The 22,318-nt window shown below is 51.5% G+C and overlaps 1 protein-coding gene across 1 annotated transcript in view; it reads right to left on the bottom strand.

Annotated features, from left to right (window-relative positions):
- acap1 (ArfGAP with coiled-coil, ankyrin repeat and PH domains 1) overlaps positions 1-20,479 on the bottom strand; it is a 53,544-nt gene extending 33,065 nt beyond the window's left edge. Inside the window, exons 1-5 of the mRNA XM_031899654.1 lie at positions 19,599-20,479; positions 13,402-13,459; positions 10,716-10,835; positions 9,153-9,206; positions 8,645-8,703 (exon numbers count right to left, since the gene is read on the bottom strand). Of these exons, the coding sequence (XP_031755514.1) occupies positions 8,645-8,703; positions 9,153-9,206; positions 10,716-10,835; positions 13,402-13,459; positions 19,599-19,651 (344 nt within the window). The 5' untranslated portion in view covers positions 19,652-20,479. The remainder of the gene's footprint in view (positions 1-8,644; positions 8,704-9,152; positions 9,207-10,715; positions 10,836-13,401; positions 13,460-19,598) is intronic.
- Between the last annotated feature and the right edge of the window lie 1,839 nt (positions 20,480-22,318).

Genomic DNA, 22,318 nt, shown 5'->3' with positions numbered 1-22,318 from the left:
GTGACACTAAGAGACAGACACAGTGAGAGTGAGAGAGTGCCACTTACTAAGAGACAGTCACAGTGAGAGAGTGACACTTACTAAGAGACAGTCACAGTGAGAGAGTGCCACTTACTAAGAGACAGACACAGTGAGAGTGAGAGAGTGCCACTTACTAAGAGACAGTCACAGTGAGAGTGAGAGAGTGACACTTACTAAGAGACAGACACAGTGAGAGAGTGACACTTACTAAGAGACAGACACAGTGAGAGTGAGAGAGTGACACTTACTAAGAGACAGACACAGTGAGAGAGTGACACTTACTAAGAGACAGACACAGTGAGAGAGTGCCACTTACTAAGAGACAGTCACAGTGAGAGTGAGAGAGTGACACTTACTAAGAGACAGACACAGTGAGAGAGTGACACTTACTAAGAGTCAGACACAGTGAGAGAGTGCCACTTACTAAGAGACAGACACAGTGAGAGTGAGAGAGTGACACTTACTAAGAGACAGACACAGTGAGAGAGTGACACTTACTAAGAGTCAGACACAGTGAGAGTGAGAGAGTGACACTTACTAAGAGACAGACACAGTGAGAGAGTGACACTTACTAAGAGACAGACACAGTGAGAGAGTGACACTTACTAAGAGACAGTCACAGTGAGAGTGAGAGAGTGACACTTACTAAGAGACAGACACAGTGAGAGAGTGACACTTACTAAGAGTCAGACACAGTGAGAGTGAGAGAGTGACACTTACTAAGAGACAGACACAGTGAGAGAGTGACACTTACTAAGAGACAGACACAGTGAGAGAGTGCCACTTACTAAGAGACAGTCACAGTGAGAGTGAGAGAGTGACACTTACTAAGAGACAGACACAGTGAGAGAGTGACACTTACTAAGAGACAGACACAGTGAGAGAGTGCCACTTACTAAGAGACAGACACAGTGAGAGTGAGAGAGTGACACTTACTAAGAGACAGACACAGTGAGAGAGTGTCACTTACTAAGAGTCAGACACAGTGAGAGAGTGACACTAAAAGACAGACACAGTGAGAGTGAGAGAGTGACACTTACTAAGAGACAGACACAGTGAGAGGTGAGAGAGTGACACTTACTAAGAGACAGACACAGTGAGAGAGTGACACTTACTAAGAGTCAGACACAGTGAGAGTGAGAGAGTGACACTTACTAAGAGACAGACACAGTGAGAGAGTGACACTTACTAAGAGTCAGACACAGTGAGAGTGAGAGAGTGACACTTACTAAGAGACAGACACAGTGAGAGAGTGACACTAAAAGACAGACACAGTGAGAGTGAGAGAGTGCCACTTACTAAGAGACAGTCACAGTGAGAGTGACACTTACTCACTAAGAGACAGACACAGTGAGAGAGTGACACTAAGAGACAGACACAGTGAGAGAGTGACACTAAGAGACAGACACAGTGAGAGTGACACTTACTCACTAAGAGACAGACACAGTGAGAGAGTGACACTAAGAGACAGACACAGTGAGAGAGTGACACTAAGAGACAGACACAGTGAGAGAGTGACACTTACTAAGAGTCAGACACAGTGAGAGTGAGAGAGTGACACTTACTAAGAGTCAGACACAGTGAGAGTGAGAGAGTGACACTTACTAAGAGACAGACACAGTGAGAGAGTGACACTTACTAAGAGACAGACACAGTGAGAGAGTGCCACTTACTAAGAGACAGTCACAGTGAGAGTGAGAGAGTGACACTTACTAAGAGACAGACACAGTGAGAGAGTGCCACTTACTAAGAGACAGACACAGTGAGAGTGAGAGAGTGACACTTACTAAGAGTCAGACACAGTGAGAGAGTGACACTAAAAGACAGACACAGTGAGAGTGAGAGAGTGACACTTACTAAGAGACAGACACAGTGAGAGTGAGAGAGTGACACTTACTAAGAGACAGTCACAGTGAGAGTGACACTTACTAAGAGACAGACACAGTGAGAGTGAGAGAGTGACACTTACTAAGAGACAGACACAGTGAGAGTGAGAGAGTGACACTTACTAAGAGACAGACACAGTGAGAGAGTGACACTTACTAAGAGTCAGACACAGTGAGAGTGAGAGAGTGACACTTACTAAGAGACAGACACAGTGAGAGAGTGACACTTACTAAGAGACAGACACAGTGAGAGTGAGAGAGTGACACTTACTAAGAGACAGACACAGTGAGAGTGAGAGAGTGCCACTTACTAAGAGACAGTCACAGTGAGAGTGACACTTACTCACTAAGAGACAGACACAGTGAGAGAGTGACACTAAGAGACAGACACAGTGAGAGAGTGACACTAAGAGACAGACACAGTGAGAGTGACACTTTTCTGGAGAAAAGGGCTGGTTTTCCCATTGGCTACAGGCCAACGGGCGGGGTTGCAGTGAGGAGCTCTGTGATAGGTTAGTTGAAGTAGTGGGAATATTAAATGAAAAAAGGGGGTGGGGATTTTGTTGGGGGGAACAAATTGTATTTACTCCATTTACAAGCCGGTACCAATATTAAATGTATGTTCCGTGGGAGAGCTGGGGGTACTGGCACTGGGTATCTGAGGGAACGGGCCGGTACCAGGAGTAAATGTATGTTACTAATGCAAGGAGTCTGACTGGTACCGTGGGAGAGCTGGGGGTACTGGCACTGGGTATCTGAGGGAACGGGCCGGTACCAGGAGTAAATGTATGTTACTAATGCAAGGAGTCTGACTGGTACCGTGGGAGAGCTGGGGGTACTGGCACTGGGTATCTGAGGGAACGGGCCGGTACCCAGGAGTAAATGTATGTTACTAATGCAAGGAGTCTGACTGGTACCGTGGGAGAGCTGGGGGTACTGGCACTGGGTATCTGAGGGAACGGGCCGGTACCAGGAGTAAATGTATGTTACTAATGCAAGGAGTCTGACTGGTACCGGTGGGAGAGCTGGGGGTACTGGCACTGGGTATCTGAGGGAACGGGCCGGTACCAGGAGTCAATGTATGTTACTAATGCAAGGAGTCTGACTGGTACCGTGGGAGAGCTGGGGGTACTGGCACTGGGTATCTGAGGGAACGGGCCGGGTACCAGGAGTAAATGTATGTTACTAATGCAAGGAGTCTGACTGGTACCGTGGGAGAGCTGGGGGTACTGGCACTGGGTATCTGAGGGAACGGGCCGGTACCAGGAGTCAATGTATGTTACTAATGCAAGGAGTCTGACTGGTACCGTGGGAGAGCTGGGGGTACTGGCACTGGGTATCTGAGGGGAACGGGCCGGTACCAGGAGTCAATGTATGTTACTAATGCAAGGAGTCTGACTGGTACCGTGGGAGAGCTGGGGGGTACTGGCACTGGGTATCTGAGGGAACGGGCCGGTACCAGGAGTAAATGTATGTTACTAATGCAAGGAGTCTGACTGGTACCGTGGGAGAGCTGGGGGTACTGGCACTGGGTATCTGAGGGAACGGGCCGGTACCAGGAGTAAATGTATGTTACTAATGCAAGGAGTCTGACTGGTACCGTGGGAGAGCTGGGGGTACTGGCACTGGGTATCTGAGGGAACGGGCCGGTACCGGGAGTAAATGTATGTTACTAATGCAAGGAGTCTGACTGGTACCGTGGGAGAGCTGGGGGTACTGGCACTGGGTATCTGAGGGAACGGGCCGGTAACGGGAGTAAATGTATGTTACTAATGCAAGGAGTCTGACTGGTACCGTGGGAGAGCTGGGGGTACTGGCACTGGGTATCTGAGGGAACGGGCCGGTACCGGGAGTAAATGTATGTTACTAATGCAAGGAGTCTGACTGGTACCGTGGGAGAGCTGGGGGTACTGGCACTGGGTATCTGAGGGAACGGGCCGGTACAGGAGTAAATGTATGTTACTAATGCAAGGAGTCTGACTGGTACCGTGGGAGAGCTGGGGGTACTGGCACTGGGTATCTGAGGGAACGGGCCGGTACCGGGAGTAAATGTATGTTACTAATGCAAGGAGTCTGACTGGTACCGTGGGAGAGCTGGGGTACTGGCACTGGGTATCTGAGGGAACGGGCCGGTACCGGGAGTAAATGTATGTTACTAATGCAAGGAGTCTGACTGGTACCGTGGGAGAGCTGGGGGTACTGGCACTGGGTATCTGAGGGAACGGGCCGGTACCGGGAGTAAATGTATGTTACTAATGCAAGGAGTCTGACTGGTACCCGTGGGAGAGCTGGGGGGTACTGGCACTGGGTATCTGAGGGAACGGGCCGGTACCAGGAGTAAATGTATGTTACTAATGCAAGGAGTCTGACTGGTACCGTGGGAGAGCTGGGGGTACTGGCACTGGGTATCTGAGGGAACGGGCCGGTACCAGGAGTCAATGTATGTTACTAATGCAAGGAGTCTGACTGGTACCGTGGGAGAGCTGGGGGTACTGGCACTGGGTATCTGAGGGAACGGGCCGGTACCAGGAGTCAATGTATGTTACTAATGCAAGGAGTCTGACTGGTACCGTGGGAGAGCTGGGGGGTACTGGCACTGGGTATCTGAGGGAACGGGCCGGTACCAGGAGTCAATGTATGTTACTAATGCAAGGAGTCTGACTGGTACCGTGGGAGAGCTGGGGGTACTGGCACTGGGTATCTGAGGGAACGGGCCGGTACCAGGAGTCAATGTATGTTACTAATGCAAGGAGTCTGACTGGTACCGTGGGAGAGCTGGGGGTACTGGCACTGGGTATCTGAGGGAACGGGCCGGTACCAGGAGTCAATGTATGTTACTAATGCAAGGAGTCTGACTGGTACCGTGGGAGAGCTGGGGGTACTGGCACTGGGTATCTGAGGGAACAGGCCGGTACCAGGAGTCAATGTATGTTACTAATGCAAGGAGTCTGACTGGTACCGTGGGAGAGCTGGGGGTACTGGCACTGGGTATCTGAGGGAACGGGCCGGTACCAGGAGTAAATGTATGTTACTAATGCAAGGAGTCTGACTGGTACCGTGGGAGAGCTGGGGGTACTGGCACTGGGTATCTGAGGGAACGGGCCGGTACCAGGAGTCAATGTATGTTACTAATGCAAGGAGTCTGACTGGTACCGTGGGAGAGCTGGGGGTACTGGCACTGGGTATCTGAGGGAACGGGCCGGTACCGGGAGTAAATGTATGTTACTAATGCAAGGAGTCTGACTGGTACCGTGGGAGAGCTGGGGGTACTGGCACTGGGTATCTGAGGGAACGGGCCAGTACCGGGAGTAAATGTATGTTACTAATGCAAGGAGTCTGACTGGTACCGTGGGAGAGCTGGGGGTACTGGCACTGGGTATCTGAGGGAACGGGCCGGTACCGGGAGTAAATGTATGTTACTAATGCAAGGAGTCTGACTGGTACCGTGGGAGAGCTGGGGGTACTGGCACTGGGTATCTGAGGGAACGGGCCGGGTACCAGGAGTAAATGTATGTTACTAATGCAAGGAGTCTGACTGGTACCGTGGGAGAGCTGGGGGTACCGGCACTGGGTATCTGAGGGAACGGGCCGGTACCAGGAGTAAATGTATGTTCCGTGGGAGAGCTGGGGGTACTGGCACTGGGTATCTGAGGGAACGGGCCGGTACCAGGAGTAAATGTATGTACCGTGGGAGAGCTGGGGGTACTGGCACTGGGTATCTGAGGGAACGGGCCGGTACCAGGAGTAAATGTATGTTCCGTGGGAGAGCTGGGGGTACTGGCACTGGGTATCTGAGGGAACGGGCCGGTACCAGGAGTAAATGTATGTTCCGTGGGAGAGCTGGGGGTACTGGCAAAGATGGAAAAGGAGGAACTGATTGTGGCACAGGCTAAGACTGACCCCCAAACATATTTATTAGTATATTAATAGTACAAAGTACATCTATCAGTCTCACTCTCAGTGTATCAGAATATGGACCTGCGTTGTGACCCCCCCAAGTTTAACGGTTCCCCCCAAACAGCAGGAGTATAACAGAGACAGAACAGATAAAGAAGCAGCAAGAAAAGGTGGTAAGGAGAAATGTCATTGTAGAACGTGTGACTCTTTGTACATTTGGGGGGGGGGGGGGGGCAGGTTCATGCTATTCACTCGGGGTAGTTGTAAAGCCAATGGGTGTAGGACTGTATTGTAGGGGGGTGTAGGACCCAATAATATATTGTCAGAAATAGAGATAGTTCCTCAGCTCCAGATTGGGGCAGCTCAGGGGAAATGGGGCAGTTGCGGTGCCTTCTGTTACAGTGGCTCACACAGTTCCTCAGCTCCAGATTGGGGCAGCTTGGGGGTTAATGGGGCAGTTGCGGTGCCTTCTGGCACTGTGGCTCACACTGTTCCTCAGCTCCAGATTGGGGCAGCTCGGGGGAAATGGGGCAGTTGCGGTGCCTTCTGGTACTGTGGCTCACACAGTTCCTCAGCTCCAGATTGGGGCAGCTCGGGGGAAATGGGGCAGTTGCGGTGCCTTCTGGTACTGTGGCTCACACAGTTCCTTAGCTCCAGATTGGGGCAGCTCGGGGGAAATGGGGCAGTTGCGGTGCCTTCTGGTACTGTGGCTCACACAGTTCCTTAGCTCCAGATTGGGGCAGCTCGGGGGAAATGGGGCAGTTGTGGTGCCTTCTGGTACTGTGGCTCACACAGTTCCTCAGCTCCAGATTGGGGCAGCTTGAGGGAATTGGGGCAGTTGTGGTGCCTTCTGGTACTGTGGCTCACACAGTTCCTGAGCTGCAGATTGGTGCAGCTTGAGGGAATTGGGGCAGTTGCTGTGCCTTCTGGTACTGTGGCTCACACAGTTCCTCAGCTCCAGATTGGGGCAGCTTGAGGGAATTGGGGCAGTTGCGGTGCCTTCTGGTACTGTGGCTCACACAGTTCCTCAGCTCCAGATTGGGGCAGCTTGAGGGAATTGGGGCAGTTGCGGTGCCTTCTGGTACTGTGGCTCACACAGTTCCTCAGCTCCAGATTGGGGCAGCTTGAGGGAATTGGGGCAGTTGCGGTGCCTTCTGATACTGTGGCTCACACAGTTCCTCAGCTCCAGATTGGGGCACCTCGGGGAAATGGGGCAGTTGCAGTGCCTTCTGGTACTGTGGCTCACACAGTTCCTCAGCTCCAGATTGGAGCAGCTTGAGGGAATTGGGGCAGTTGCGGTGCCTTCTGGTACTGTGGCTCACACAGTTCCTAAGCTCCAGATTGGGGCAGCTTGAGGGAATTGGGGCAGTTGCGGTGCCTTCTGGTACAGTGGCTCACACAGTTCCTCAGCTCCAGATTGGTGCAGCTTGAGGGAATTGGGGCAGTTGCTGTGCCTTCTGGTACTGTGGCTCACACAGTTCCTCAGCTTCAGATTGGGGCAGCTCAGGGGAAATGGGGCAGTTGTGGTGCCTTCTGGTACCCTGGCTCACACAGTTCCTCAGCTCCAGATTGGGGCAGCTCAGGGGAAATGGGGCAGTTGTGGTGCCTTCTGGTACCCTGGCTCACACAGTTCCTCAGCTCCAGATTGGGGCAGCTCGGGGGAAATGGGGCAGTTGTGGTGCCTTCTGGTACTGTGGCTCACACAGTTCCTCAGCTCCAGATTGGGGCAGCTCGGGGGAAATGGGGCAGTTGTGGTGCCTTCTGGTACTGTGGCTCACACAGTTCCTCAGCTCCAGATTGGGGCAGCTCGGGGGAAATGGGGCAGTTGTGGTGCCTTCTGGTACTGTGGCTCACACGACAGAACAGAACACTAAATGTTTATAGAAAGCAGTCACAGGGATCTCCTTGAGAAAGTATGCTGCACAGTCCATCCCAGGTCCATTCTAGGACATCCCTTTGGTGGCCTCCCAAGGGGGATACCCCAGGTTCGTGGGGCTGCTGTAAATGGGGCAAAGTCTTTCTGACACTGGAGAGTTGCAGCTGATTGGCCTGAGAAGAGAGGGCTTACTTTGGGCTTCTGGAGGGTCTTGCAGGGCAAGGTGGTCCCAAAGCAGTTAATATGGTACTGGCACAATGACATCTGGGGGTGGGGGCTCCAACATGTGCTTTCTGGGCCATTGGAAGCTGCAGGTCCTGCCAGAGACTAATGCAGAGCCCAGAAGGTTGGGTGTATCTCCTACATGAAGGTTCCTACGTACGCGGCTAGATCTTTAGGTGTGACCAGAAGTTGTGCAAACCCACCATCTTGCCTCTTTGTTCTCCAATGTCTTCCCCTTCCAAGCGTAACTTCACCTTCTGCATATTGTCCTGAATATCATTGCACGGTGCATAGAGAAGGCTTCTCAGGGTGACGGTGGAGAGGCCAACTCAGTCTCTTTCTGGTCTCCCAGTTGAGTTTGTTGATGGTGAGTCAAGGGTGTTCCATTCTTGGTCACTTGTGGCAGAGCCAAGTCTTTGTTTTCTGCTCTATAGAAGTTTATCAGACCCAGACAGAGCTCTGCAGGAACATATTGTACTCCATCAGCTGCTAGGTTTGGTCTGGGAGGTATCTCCCCACTCTAAGGCAAATAGGAGAAGATCACAGAAGGGGTATTTGGGCCCCTCTGTGTTCCAACCCAGTTGAAGAAGTGAAGTGTGAGCTGCTTGGGAGCCATTGTATCCTAATGCCAATTCTGGCAGAGAGAGTGAGGGATAGCAAGTGAGAGAGACAGCAGGGTGAGGGCGAGAGTGCCCAGAAGATGTCCGCTTGGGGCAGATCACAATAGAGCTGCAGAACTTACTCTTTCAGAAGGTGCAGAAGTCTTTGTTTGAAGCTGAACTGAATGTTCTCAAGAAGTTCCTGCAAGAGAAAGAGTGTGAATTAATGAGAAGATGAAGAACGGTGGGAATAAATCGAGTAAAGCAAATGAAAGGAGGAGGAACCAGTAAGATGGAAAGTTGGAGAAAGAGCCAGAGAAGTATTGTGGCATTGGGTTGGCAAAGAGACACCTTAGCACAAAGAATCTCACACCACGGGCTGTTTCATGAACAATAAAAACCAGGTGGGGGCAATCAGACTAAAAGCAGAATGCAAGAGGGGCACAGGGTAAATTGGGAATTAGGAGCAGCGTTTGGGCAGATGGAGGTAGATTCATGAAATGGGTGGGTTAGGGGCAACAAAAGGTCAAATAGTGGCGTGGGAGCCAGTAACAAAGTGAGAGGGGGCAAACAGGGAACCTGGGGTAACATCTCAATGGCAGAGCTACAAGTGGGAGCAGTAGATATGATTTAGATGATCCTGAGAATTACCACATGACTGTCAATGATCTTAGAGAGTCCGTCTGAAAAGCGCTCCAAGCATTCCTGAAATAAAAAGCAGGGCAATTAATAAGGAGATAACACAGGACAGGGTGGTGGTGGGGGGTAAATAGGGTGGGAATAGTTCTGGGGCATTAGGGAATGAAATGAAAAAACACTCAGCTGGAACTGAACTGGAACTGAACTGGAACTGAACTGGAACTGAACTGGGACTGAGCTGAGACTGAGCTGGGACTGAACTGGGACTGAGCTGGGACTGAACTGGGACTGAGCTGGGACTGAGCTGGGACTGAGCTGGGACTGAACTGGGACTGAGCTGGGACTGAGCTGGGACTGAGCTGGGACTGAACTGGGACTGAACTGGGACTGAACTGGGACTGAACTGGGACTGAGCTGGGACTGAGCTGGGACTGAGCTGGGACTGAACTGGGACTGAACTGGGACTGAACTGAGACTGAACTGGGACTGAACTGAGACTGAACTGGGACTGAACTGGAACTGAACTGGAACTGAACTGGAACTGAACTGGGACTGAGCTGAGACTGAGCTGGGACTGAGCTGGGACTGAGCTGGGACTGAACTGGGACTGAACTGGGACTGAACTGGGACTGAACTGAGACTGAACTGGGACTGAACTGGGACTGAACTGGGACTGAACTGGAACTGAACTGGGACTGAACTGGGACTGAACTGGGACTGAACTGGAACTGAACTGAGACTGAACTGAGACTGAACTGGGACTGAACTGGGACTGAACTGGGACTGAACTGGGACTGAACTGGAACTGAACTGGGACTGAACTGGAACTGAGCTGGAACTGAGCTGGAACTGAACTGGAACTGAACTGAGACTGAACTGGGACTGAACTGGAACTGAACTGGGACTGAACTGGGACTGAACTGAGACTGAACTGGGACTGAACTGGGACTGAACTGGAACTGAACTGAGACTGAACTGGGACTGAACTGGGACTGAACTGAGACTGAACTGGGAAAATAATTGTGATTCTCTTTCTCTCACACCCCCTGGACCACTGGACGCGGTGGAGGAGTCAGAATTCCCCTCTCCCTGTTGGGTCACACCCATTCCTATCCCCCCAGCCTTCTCATTTAATGTTTTTGGGGTACATGCCCAACAGATCTTCCACCCTCTATCTGTATGGGGGTCCAATTTACAGACCCCCCAGCTCCTCTGCTTCCCTCCATCCCTCTGCCCCTCACTCCATCTCTTCTCTTGTGTCCTCATATGTTCCTGGCTGACTCTTCTGCTCCTCTCAGAGTACCACTTGGATGCACCCCCACTACTATTGCTGTAGCCCCCTTAACCCTTTCTGCCCTTGGGAATGGCACCTCTGAATTCTTCCTGAGAGAATCCCCCCTTAGTCTCTTCAGAACTAACCTGGAGCACTAATATCATCCTATTTATGTAAGTTACCCTCCCATTTAGATTGTAAGCTCTACAGGGCAGGGACCTCCATACATAAGTAGTACAATATAAATGGTCTACATACATACAAGCCCCTCCCATAGGAACGAACTCACTGCCGGTACTTACGCTGAGCATGGAGTCTTTCTGGGAATGGTGGGACAAATCACGTAGAGCTTCGACAAAATGACGGCTTGAGCTGCAGTACTGGCGCCCCCCATCATTCATGTGAGAGGAGAGTTTAACCAGCTAAAAGAGAAGCACATGGTTTGTAAGTGGCCCCCACAATCCAACCCCTAGTCCCAGGTTTTGAAACCAAGTGTGAGAGAATAAAAAATGTCCCCGCCCCACATCAAGCTCCTCCCTTCTCCTGAGACTGAAGAGGAAACTAGTGATTTCCTCACACTTTACTCTCTCCATCTTATTCCTTCCAAACTTCTCCCCAGTCCCAAGGCCTCTCTAAGCCAAGCGCCAACCCTAATAGGCAAAGACAAATGACCTACGTTCCCTGGTAGCCTTGGACTCAGAGAAGCCCAGCCATTGACTACTGACTCCTCATTCCTGACTCCTGCCTCTGACCCAGATGACCTGCCTCATCCTGTGCACCTCAATACTCTTTGGCCTCACCTTCTACCCCAAGACTTTTTCAGAGACTTCTTAGATGTATTTGTTATTATCTACCTGGATGATATCCTTATATTTAGGAAACCTTTGAAGAACATGGAGTTCACAGGAGAAAGGTCTTCTCTCTCCTCTGTACCCATCAGCTCTCAGCGAAACTAGAAGAATTTTCTTTTGAAAGAGACTCCATAGAATTTCTTGGTTTCACAATCTCTCCCTGAAGCATTGAAATAAACCATAGAACATTCTCTGCAATTCTGAGCCAATCTACTCCAACATCTAGAGAAGACTTTATCTGTTTGGCAAACCAATATTTTACGGAGAACTTTCCTAAAATCATTCTTTCCATCACTGGACTCACTTTTCCCAAATATTGTCATGGACGGTTCAAGCTCCAGCTGCTTTCATATCCATAAAAAGACTTTATATTTCGGCTCCAATTCTCTGTCACTAGATTCCTCCAAGACATTTTATGAAGAACTTTTCTCAAATCATTCTTTCCAACACTGGACTCACTCATGGACAGTTCAAGCTAAAGCTGCTTTCAAATCCATAATTCTCCAATTCTCTGTCAGTAGATCCTCAGTAGATGCCTCCAAGACTGCTGTTGGTGCAATCCCCTGGCCAGAAGGACCATCCTGTAGCTACGGCCATTCCTTGGTCACATCCCGATCAGTATTTGGTGACCATCTAACTAAAGTAGCTCCTTTTGCTGTTTTACCTAAACTATTTGCTGCAGAAACCACAGAGATTTTGATCAAAGAAGAATTCAGACCCAACTGACTTCCTGATGAGGTTGCGATCATCTTACAAATAAAAGTTGCTCTTTCTTAATCCTCCCGCCCTCAGTTTCCCCGAGACAATTAGACATCTTTCAAGCTGAATTTGCCTATATCAACGCTCATCATTCCTTTTTTTTCAAATGGAGCAGTTTTTCACTATTTTTCCCCACTGACGTCTCGGTACCCGGAGCACAAGGTCATTAGCCGACAGTTGCAATAACATCAGTGATCAATGGCTGACATTTAACTAAACTTCACGATTTATGGTGATCGGAAATGAGGAAAAGATCCAGAATTGAAAGTTGGAGACTTGGGTTTGGTTATCAACTTCCAACGACCCTGTCCTAGCAGGAAATCCACATTCCCTAGAACCCTAGAACCCTTATCCATTACTCGCAAGATTCATTCAATAACCATTCAGCTGAAGCTTCAGAACTCTTGGCGTATCCATCCACTCGACTCCAAGGAAACCTTTTGGGAACCTTCCTTGAACATTTATACATCCAAGCTTCTGATTTCATTTCGTGTATCCTGCATCCTCTTGGGACCACTCCGTGGGGAAGCAATGTAGGAATACGTACAGCGAGGCGCCTCCTTGTGCTCATCTCCATGCACAAGCCTCAATGAGTCCTAGGCGGAGGCACGTGGTGCCATATAAACTCACACATCTTGATGCCCCAAAGGGCAGGAGTACATTTCATTCCACCAATTCACCAACGCACAGTGCACAATCTGGCACAATCTGGCACAAATCTTTGCACACTGACTATTTAAAGACGTTTCCCACTGCACAACATTGCCTGGTTGCCTTGGTCCCTCCTGAGAAGCCCAGCCTGTACTTCATTATCCATATGACCATTGCCTGACTGACTTGGTTCCGGTCTCCTCGCTCTTGAACCTGTGCTGTCTCTGACCCAGATCCGTTTGACTTCTCTACCTGCCTCATCCTATGTTCCTCACTTCTAGTTGGCCTCACTGGCTACTCCTCAATCCCTGTTTCAGCTACACTTGAACCCCCTGGTAAGCCTGACATTTGCCCCCAAATAAATCACATCTTTCCTGTTCTGAAAGAAAAACCTCTCTTGATCCTGAAAACCTGCTTTTTCTCTTATCGTGGCCTGTAGGACCCAATATAATCTGGATTTAGGCCACAGCATTCCACAGAAACTGACCCAACACGACTCACCAATGACCCATTCCCACAAAGCCAAAAACCACTTCTCACTACCAATACTACTAGATCTCTTATGTTTCTCCTCCTCCAGTCCCTCCATTTTCATGGTCTTTGTGACACTGCCCCATTGTGGGTTCCTCTTACTTATTTTTACTTGTCCCAGTCACCCCATGCTACCTTGAATTAAACATGTCCCCCATGTCTCCTCCCTCCCACCCTATCGCAACACCATCCTCACCTTCTCTAGTCGGGACTCCAGATCAGAGACCTCACACTCTACTTCTTCCATAGCTGCCCTGGGAATAGAAGGTACAAGAATTACCACTGGATTGTATAGGAACATGGCGGGGGAAGATAGATGCTCTATGAAAATTTAATGAGCTTGACTACTCTCTAAAAAGTGGTGGGTTTCCTATCAGGAGAGGCAGATAGTGCTTGAGGCTGAGCTGCCCTGTTTGTGTATGAGATGCATGCTGGGAATGTTACTTGGCAATAGCAGTTGGTCTGTTTTGTGTATTTCTTGGGTCTGACAGGGTAGAGCAATATTGATTGGTCTGTTCTGGGCACTTCTTTGGTCTGAATGTGTAAAGCAATAGGAGTTGAGCTGCTTTGGGTAATTTTTGGGTCTGATTCTGGAGGGTTAGACCCTATATTGATTGGTCTTTTCTGGGTACTTCTTCTATCTTAATGTGGAGACCAATAGCAGCTGTTCTGTTTTGGGCACTGTTCTGAGTACTTCTTTGCGTCTTTTTGTGGAGGGCAATAGTGGTTGGTCCCCTCTGGGTACTTCTTGGGTCTGATTGGGGAGGGTAATAGTGGTTGGTCCCCTCTGGGTACTTCTTGGGTCTGATTGGGGAAGGTAATAGTGGTTGGTCCCCTCTGGGTACTTCTTGGGTCTGATTGGAAAGGGTAATAGTGGTTGGTCCCCTCTGGGTACTTCTTGGGTCTGATTGGGGAGGGTAATAGTGGTTGGTCCCTTCTGGGTACTTCTTGGGTCTGATTGGGGAGGGTAATAGTGGTTGGTCCCCTCTGGGTACTCCTTGAGTCTGATTGGGGAGGTCAACAGTGGTTGGTCTGTTCTGGGTACTTTTTGGGTCTGATTGTGGAGGGTAATAGCGGTTGGTCTGTTCTAGTTACTTGGGTCTGATTGTGGAGGGTAATAGTGGTTGGTCCCCTTTGGGTTCTTCTTAGGTCTGATTGGGGAGGGTAATAGTGGTTGGTCCCCTCTGGGTACTTCTTGGGTCTGATTGGGGAGGGTAATAGTGGTTGGTCCTCTCTGGGCACTTCTTGGGTCTGACTGGGGAGGGTAATAGTTATTGGTCCCCTCTGGGCACTTCTTGGGTCTGACTGGGGAGGGTAATAGTTATTGGTCCCCTCTGGGTACTTCTTGGGTCTGATTGGGGAGGGTAATAGTGGTTGGTCCCCTTTGGGTACTTCTTCGGTCTGATTGGGGAGGGTAATAGTGGTTGGTCCCCTCTGGGTACTTCTTGGGTCTGATTGGGGAGAGTAATAGTGGTTGGTCCCCTCTGGGTACTTCTTGGGTCTGATTGGGGAGGGTAATAGTGGTTGGTCCCCTTGGGGTTCTTCTTGGGTCTGATTGGGGTGGTTAATAGTGGTTGGTCCCCTTGGGGTTCTTCTTGGGTCTGATTGGGGTGGTTAATAGTGGTTGGTCCCCTTGGGGTTATTCTTGGGTCTGATTGGGGAGGGTAATAGTGGTTGGTCCCCTTGGGGTTCTTCTTGGGTCTGATTGGGGTGGTTAATAGTGGTTGGTCCCCTTGGGGTTCTTCTTGGGTCTGATTGGGGTGGTTAATAGTGGTTGGTCCCCTTGGGGTTCTTCTTGGGTCTGATTGGGGAGGGTAATAGTGGTTGGTCCCCTTTGGGTTCTTCTTGGGTCTGATTGGGGAGGGTAATAGTGGTTGGTCCCCTTGGGGTTCTTCTTGGGTCTGATTGGGGTGGTTAATAGTGGTTGGTCCCCTTGGGGTTCTTCTTGGGTCTGATTGTGGAGGGTAATAGTGGTTGGTCCCCTCTGGGTACTTCTTGGGTCTGATTGGGGAGGGTAATAGTGGTTGGTCCCCTCTGGGTACTTCTTGGGTCTGATTGGGGAGGGTAATAGTGGTTGGAGGCTGGGGTGTTTGCTACAGAAACCCTACTATAGTTTATATAAATACCCCGCTGTGTAGCCCCGGGGGCAGCCGTTCCTGCACTGGTACAGCTGGGGTGTTTGCTACAGAAACCCTACTATAGTTTATATAAATACCCCGCTGTGTAGCCCCGGGGGCAGCCATTCCTGCACCGGTACAGCTGGGGTGTTTGCTACAGAAACCCTACTATAGTTTATATAAATACCCCGCTGTGTAGCCCCGGGGGCAGCCGTTCCTGCACCGGTACAGCTGGGGTGTTTGCTACAGAAACCCTACTATAGTTTATATAAATACCCCGCTGTGTAGCCCCGGGGGCAGCCATTCCTGCACCGGTACAGCTGGGGTGTTTGCTACAGAAACCCTACTATAGTTTATATAAATACCCCGCTGTGTAGCCCCGGGGGCAGCCGTTCCTGCACCGGTACAGCTGGGGTGTTTGCTACAGAAACCCTACTATAGTTTATATAAATACCCCGCTGTGTAGCCCGGGGGCAGCCATTCCTGCACCGGTACAGCTGGGGTGTTTGCTACAGAAACCCTACTATAGTTTATATAAATACCCCGCTGTGTAGCCCGGGGGCAGCCATTCCTACACTGGTACAGCTGGGGTGTTTGCTACAGAAACCCTACTATAGTTTATATAAATACCCCGCTGTGTAGCCCCGGGGGCAGCCATTCCTGCACTGGTACAGCTGGGGTGTTTGCTACAGAAACCCTACTATAGTTTATATAAATACCCCGCTGTGTAGCCCCGGGGGCAGCCGTTCCTGCACCGGTACAGCTGGGGTGTTTGCTACAGAAACCCTACTATAGTTTATATAAATACCCCGCTGTGTAGCCCCGGGGGCAGCCATTCCTGCACTGGTACAGCTGGGGTGTTTGCTACAGAAACCCTACTATAGTTTATATAAATACCCCGCTGTGTAGCCCCGGGGGCAGCCATTCCTGCACCGGTACAGCTGGGGTGTTTGCTACAGAAACCCTACTATAGTTTATATAAATACCCCGCTGTGTAGCCCCGGGGGCAGCCATTCCTGCACCGGTACAGCTGGGGTGTTTGCTACAGAAACCCTACTATAGTTTATATAAATACCCCGCTGTGTAGCCCCGGGGGCAGCCGTTCCTGCACTGGTACAGCTGGGGTGTTTGCTACAGAAACCCTACTATAGTTTATATAAATACCCAGCTGTGTAGCCCCGGGGGCAGCCATTCCTGCACTGGTACAGCTGGGGTGTTTGCTACAGAAACCCTACTATAGTTTATATAAATACCCCGCTGTGTAGCCCCGGGGGCAGCCATTCCTGCACTGGTACAGCTGGGGTGTTTGCTACAGAAACCCTACTATAGTTTATATAAATACCCCGCTGTGTAGCCCCGGGGGCAGCCATTCCTGCACCGGTACAGCTGGGGTGTTTGCTACAGAAACCCTACTATAGTTTATATAAATACCCCGCTGTGTAGCCCCGGAGGCAGCCGTTCCTGCACTGGTACAGCTGGGGTGTTTGCTACAGAAACCCTACTATAGTTTATATAAATACCCCGCTGTGTAGCCCCGGGGGCAGCCATTCCTGCACTGGTACAGCTGGGGTGTTTGCTACAGAAACCCTACTATAGTTTATATAAATACCCCGCTGTGTAGCCCCGGGGGCAGCCATTCCTGCACTGGTACAGCTGGGGTGTTTGCTACAGAAACCCTACTATAGTTTATATAAATACCCCGCTGTGTAGTCCCGGGGGCTGCCCAGCCCCTATACCCCCCCATCCCTCTCAGGTAATGGCCACACAGAACCAGTAACACAGACAGGAGTTGATGTTGGTGCAACTCAGAGTTGGTGGTTTCCTGCCGTCACTTGTTTCCTGCCCAGAGATGTGACACAAACCAACAGCGAGACTGTAACCCATCCACCAACTGCCCCAGCTCGGCACTACTACCCCTTCTGCCCCATCCACCAACTGCCCCAGCTTGGCACTACTACCCCTTCTGCCCCATCCACCAACTGCCCCAGCTTGGCACTACTACACCTTTTGCCCCTTCTACTTACCCCTCTCCCTGCCCCCCCCGAGCTCTGGCACCATCTGTACCCAGCCTCTATATAAGGGATATATAGAAACATTGGGGTAACAGTCACCCCGCTATAGTTCCAGGGGTACCCAGGGCACAAATAAGCACTCACCCCAAATCCCCCCTAACTGGCCTTCAGGCTGGGCCCCCTTAGCCCATAACAAGGTTACAGATATATAGAAACATTGGGGTAACAGTCACCCCGCTATAGTTCCAGGGGTACCCAGGGCACAAATAAGCACTCACCCCAAATCCCCCCCTAACTGGCCTTCAGGCTGGGCCCCCTTAGCCCATAACAAGGTTACAGATATATAGAAACATTGGGGTAACAGTCACCCCGCTATAGTTCCAGGGGTACCCAGGGCACAAATAAGCACTCACCCCAAATCCCCCCCTAACTGGCCTTCAGGCTGGGCCCCCTTAGCCCATAATAAGGTTACAGATATATAGAAACATTGGGGTAACAGTCACCCCGCTATAGTTCCAGGGGTACCCAGGGCACAAATAAGCACTCACCCCAAATCCCCCCCTAACTGGCCTTCAGGCTGGGCCCCCTTAGCCCATAACAAGGTTACAGATATATAGAAACATTGGGGTAACAGTCACCCCGCTATAGTTCCAGGGGTACCCAGGGCACAAATAAGCACTCACCCCAAATCCCCCCCTAACTGGCCTTCAGGCTGGGCCCCCTTAGCCCATAACAAGGTTACAGATATATAGAAACATTGGGGTAACAGTCACCCCGCTATAGCTCCAGGGGTACCCAGGGCACAAATAAGCACTCACCCCAAATCCCCCCCTAACTGGCCTTCAGGCTGGGCCCCCTTAGCCCATAATAAGGTTACAGATATATAGAAACATTGGGGTAACAGTCACCCCGCTATAGTTCCAGGGGTACCCAGGGCACAAATAAGCACTCACCCCAAATCCCCCCCTAACTGGCCCTCAGGCTGGGCCCCCTTAGCCCATAACAAGGTTACAGATATATAGAAACATTGGGGTAACAGTCACCCCGCTATAGTTCCAGGGGTACCCAGGGCACAAGCACTCACCCCAAATCCCCCCCTAACTGGCCTTCAGGCTGGGCCCCCTTAGCCCATAACAAGGTTACAGATATATAGAAACATTGGGGCAACAGTCACCCTGCTATAGTTCCAGGGGTACCCAGGGCACAAATAAGCACTCACCCCAAATCCCCCCCTAACTGGCCCTCAGGCTGGGCCCCCTTAGCCCATAACAAGGTTACAGATATATAGAAACATTGGGGTAACAGTCACCCCGCTATAGTTCCAGGGGTACCCAGGGCACAAATAAGCACTCACCCCAAATCCCCCCCTAACTGGCCTTCAGGCTGGGCCCCCTTAGCCCATAACAAGGTTACAGATATATAGAAACATTGGGGTAACAGTCACCCCGCTATAGTTCCAGGGGTACCCAGGGCACAAATAAGCACTCACCCCAAATCCCCCCCTAACTGGCCTTCAGGCTGGGCCCCCTTAGCCCATAACAAGGTTACAGATATATAGAAACATTGGGGTAACAGTCACCCCGCTATAGTTCCAGGGGTACCCAGGGCACAAATAAGCACTCACCCCAAATCCCCCCCTAACTGGCCTTCAGGCTGGGCCCCCTTAGCCCATAACAAGGTTACAGATATATAGAAACATTGGGGTAACAGTCACCCCACTATAGTTCCAGGGGTACCCAGGGCACAAATAAGCACCCCAAATCCCCCCCCTAACTGGCCTTCAGGCTGAGCCCCCTTAGCCCATAACAAGGTTACAGATATATAGAAACATTGGGGTAACAGTCACCCCACTATAGTTCCAGGGGTACCCAGGGCACAAATAAGCACCCCAAATCCCCCCCCTAACTGGCCTTCAGGCTGAGCCCCCTTAGCCCATAACAAGGTTACAGATATATAGAAACATTGGGGTAACAGTCACCCCACTATAGTTCCAGGGGTACCCAGGGCACAAATAAGCACCCCAAATCCCCCCCTAACTGGCCTTCAGGCTGGGCCCCCTTAGCCCATAACAAGGTTACAGATATATAGAAACATTGGGGTAACAGTCACCCCGCTATAGTTCCATTTGGGTCTCTGGTTCCCGTTACAACCCCACAGGTTGGCAGCCATTGGACTAAAGGGCAAGTAATCCCTTGGCTTGTTGGGGCCACTGGGAAGAGACAGTAGGGACCCCCTATATATGTAGCTCCCCCAGATCTGTTTACCTTGTGCGGGGGGAGTCTGTGAGACTCTCTTCAAAGTCCAGTGTGACCGTCATCCTGAGTCCTGGGGTGCTACAGAGACAGACGGTGTAAACTGTCAGCTAGAGCTCTCTCCCCTCACACTGAGTGAGAGCGCAGACTTGTGCGAGAGAGAGAGGGGCGGAACTGACAGTTTGGGGGAAAGATAGAGGAAGAGACCATCCCCCGGACTCAGGAAGGAAGACGAGAGACACCCACCTGCAGCGAGAGTGCATGAGAGGTTCTACCCAGGCAGAGCTGGCACTAACACTAATTCTTTGCCGGGGGCCCCTGTTCTAGGGCCACATTTCCCCCGGGGGCACAGCAGCGTCAGTAAGGATTGGGCTCAGTGGATCCTTAGTGCCACGTACGGGTTCGATTTAGGGTTAATACCGGCAGTAACGTGACTAGTAATTAGCAATTAGACGCAGACTGAACTGATTTATGTGCGGCCATGCAGGATGTTGCTTCTCTCTGCATTAAAGGGGTGAGGAGGGAACCCCAGTTCCATTGCCAGTTATACTGGGTTCACTCAGTGTCGGCACTGGGGCCGTAGGTTCAATTCCAGTCTGGGCACTACCCCCCCCACCCCCATGTCAGGGCACATAGTGTTTGGGGCACAGTAATGGGAGGTGTATGGAAGCCGCCATGTTTAGTACTTTGTTGCGTGTCCCTCGCAGGAAATGATCTATAGACATGAGGGGGTGCCCCGCTTGTTCCCCAGGGGGGGCACTTGTCCATTTAAAGGGGAAGGAAAGGTAAAAACTAAGTTTCAGAAGGGTAAATAGAGCCATAAGCACTGACATTAACGCTGCTCTGAGCCCCCTGGCAAAAGAAACACAGGATTTCTTTTCTTCTTTTATGTCACATGTTCTTCTGTGTCAGACTTCCTGCTCTCGGAAATATCCTTCAGGGCACGAGTCTCCATAGCTCTCTCCTCTCTGTACTCACTCCCCCTCCCATCTCCTCCTCACCTCTGTACTCACTCCCCCTCCCATCTCCTCCTCACTCCGCCTCCCTTCTGTACTCACTCCCCCTCCCTTCCCCTATCCCACCTGTACTCACTCCCCCTCCCTTCTCTCTTCCCCATCTGTACTCACTCCCCCTCCCTTCTCCTCTCTCCCCCATCTGTACTCACTCCCCCTCCCATCTCCTCTCGCCACCTCCCCTCTGTACTCACTCCCCCCCTCCAATCTCCTCTATACTCACTCTCCCTCCTTTCTCCTCTCCCCCTCCCCTCTGTACTCACCCCCTCCCTTCCCCTATCCCACCTGTACTCACTCCCCCTCCCTTTTCCTCTCTCCCATCTGTACTCAGTCCCCCTCCCTTCTCCTCTCTCCCATCTGTACTCAGTCCCCCTCCCTTCTCCTTTTCCCCTATCCCTTCTGCTCTCCCCCTTCCCCATCTGTACTCAACTCACCCTCCCTTCTCCTCTCTCCCCCTCCAATCTCCTCCTCCCTTCTGTACTCACTCCCCCTCCCTTCTCCTATCCCACCTGTACTCACTCCCCCTCCCTTCTCCTCTCTCACCCTCCCTTCTCCTATCTCCCCCTCTATACTCACTCCCCCTCCCTTCTCCTCTCTCCCCTCCGTACTCACTCCCCCTCCCTTCTCCTCTCGCCACTTCCCCTCTGTACTCACTCCCCCTCCCATCTCCTCTGTACTCCCTCTCCCTCCTTTCTCCCCCTCCCCTCTGTACTCTCTCTCCCTCCTTTCTCCCCCTCCCCTCTGTACTCTCTCTCCCTCCTTTCTCCCCCTCCCCTCTGTACTCTCTCTCCCTCCTTTCTCCCACTCCCCTCTGTACTTACTCTCCCTCCTTTCTCCCCCTCCCCTCTGTACTCACTCTCCCTCCTTTCTCCCCCTCCCCTCTGTACTCACTCCCCCTCCCATCTTCTCCTCCCCTCTGTACTCCCCCCCCCTGCCATCTTCTCCTCCCCTCTGTACTCACTCCCCCTCCCATCTAATCCTCCCCTCTGTACTCACTCCCCCTCCCTTCTCCTCTCTCCCCATCTGTACTCTCTCCCCCTCCCCCATCTGTACTCCCTCTCTCCCCTCTGTACTCACTCCCCCTCCCTTCTCCTCTCTCCCCTCCCCCATCTGTACTCACTCCCCCTCCCTTCTCCTCTCTCCCCCATCTGTACTCACTCCCCCATCTGTACTCAATCCCCCTCCCTTCTCCTCTCCCCATCTGTACGCACTCCCCCTTCCTTCTCCTCTCTCCCCCTCCCTCATCTGTACTCACTCCCCCTCTCTCCCCCATCTGTACTCACTCCCCCTCTCTCCCCCATCTGTACTCACTCCCCCTCTCTCCCCCATCTGTACTCACTCCCCCATCTGTACTCAACTCACGCTCCCATCTCCTCTCGCCACTTACCCTCTGTACTCACTCCCCCTCCCATCTCCTCTGTACTCTCCCTCCTTTCTCCCCCTCCCCTCTGTACTCACTCCCCCTCCCATCTCCTCTGTACTCTCCCTCCTTTCTCCCCCTCCCCTCTGTACTCTCTCCCCCTCCCTTTTCCTCTCTCCCCCTCCCCCATCTGTACTCTCTCTCCCCCTCCCCCATCTGTACTCTCTCCCCCTCCCTTCTGCTCTCTATCTCTCCCCCCCATCTGTACTCACTCCCCCTCCCTTCTCCTCTCTACCCCATCTGTACTCACTCCCCCTCCCTTCTGCTCTCTCCCCCTCCCCCATCTGTACTCACTCCCC

This window comes from Xenopus tropicalis, chromosome 3, assembly GCF_000004195.4.
Source record: "Xenopus tropicalis strain Nigerian chromosome 3, UCB_Xtro_10.0, whole genome shotgun sequence".
Classification (NCBI taxonomy): Eukaryota; Metazoa; Chordata; class Amphibia; order Anura; family Pipidae; genus Xenopus; species Xenopus tropicalis.
Note: the sequence above shows the minus strand (reverse complement) of the source record. Positions and strands in the feature narration are given on the sequence as shown.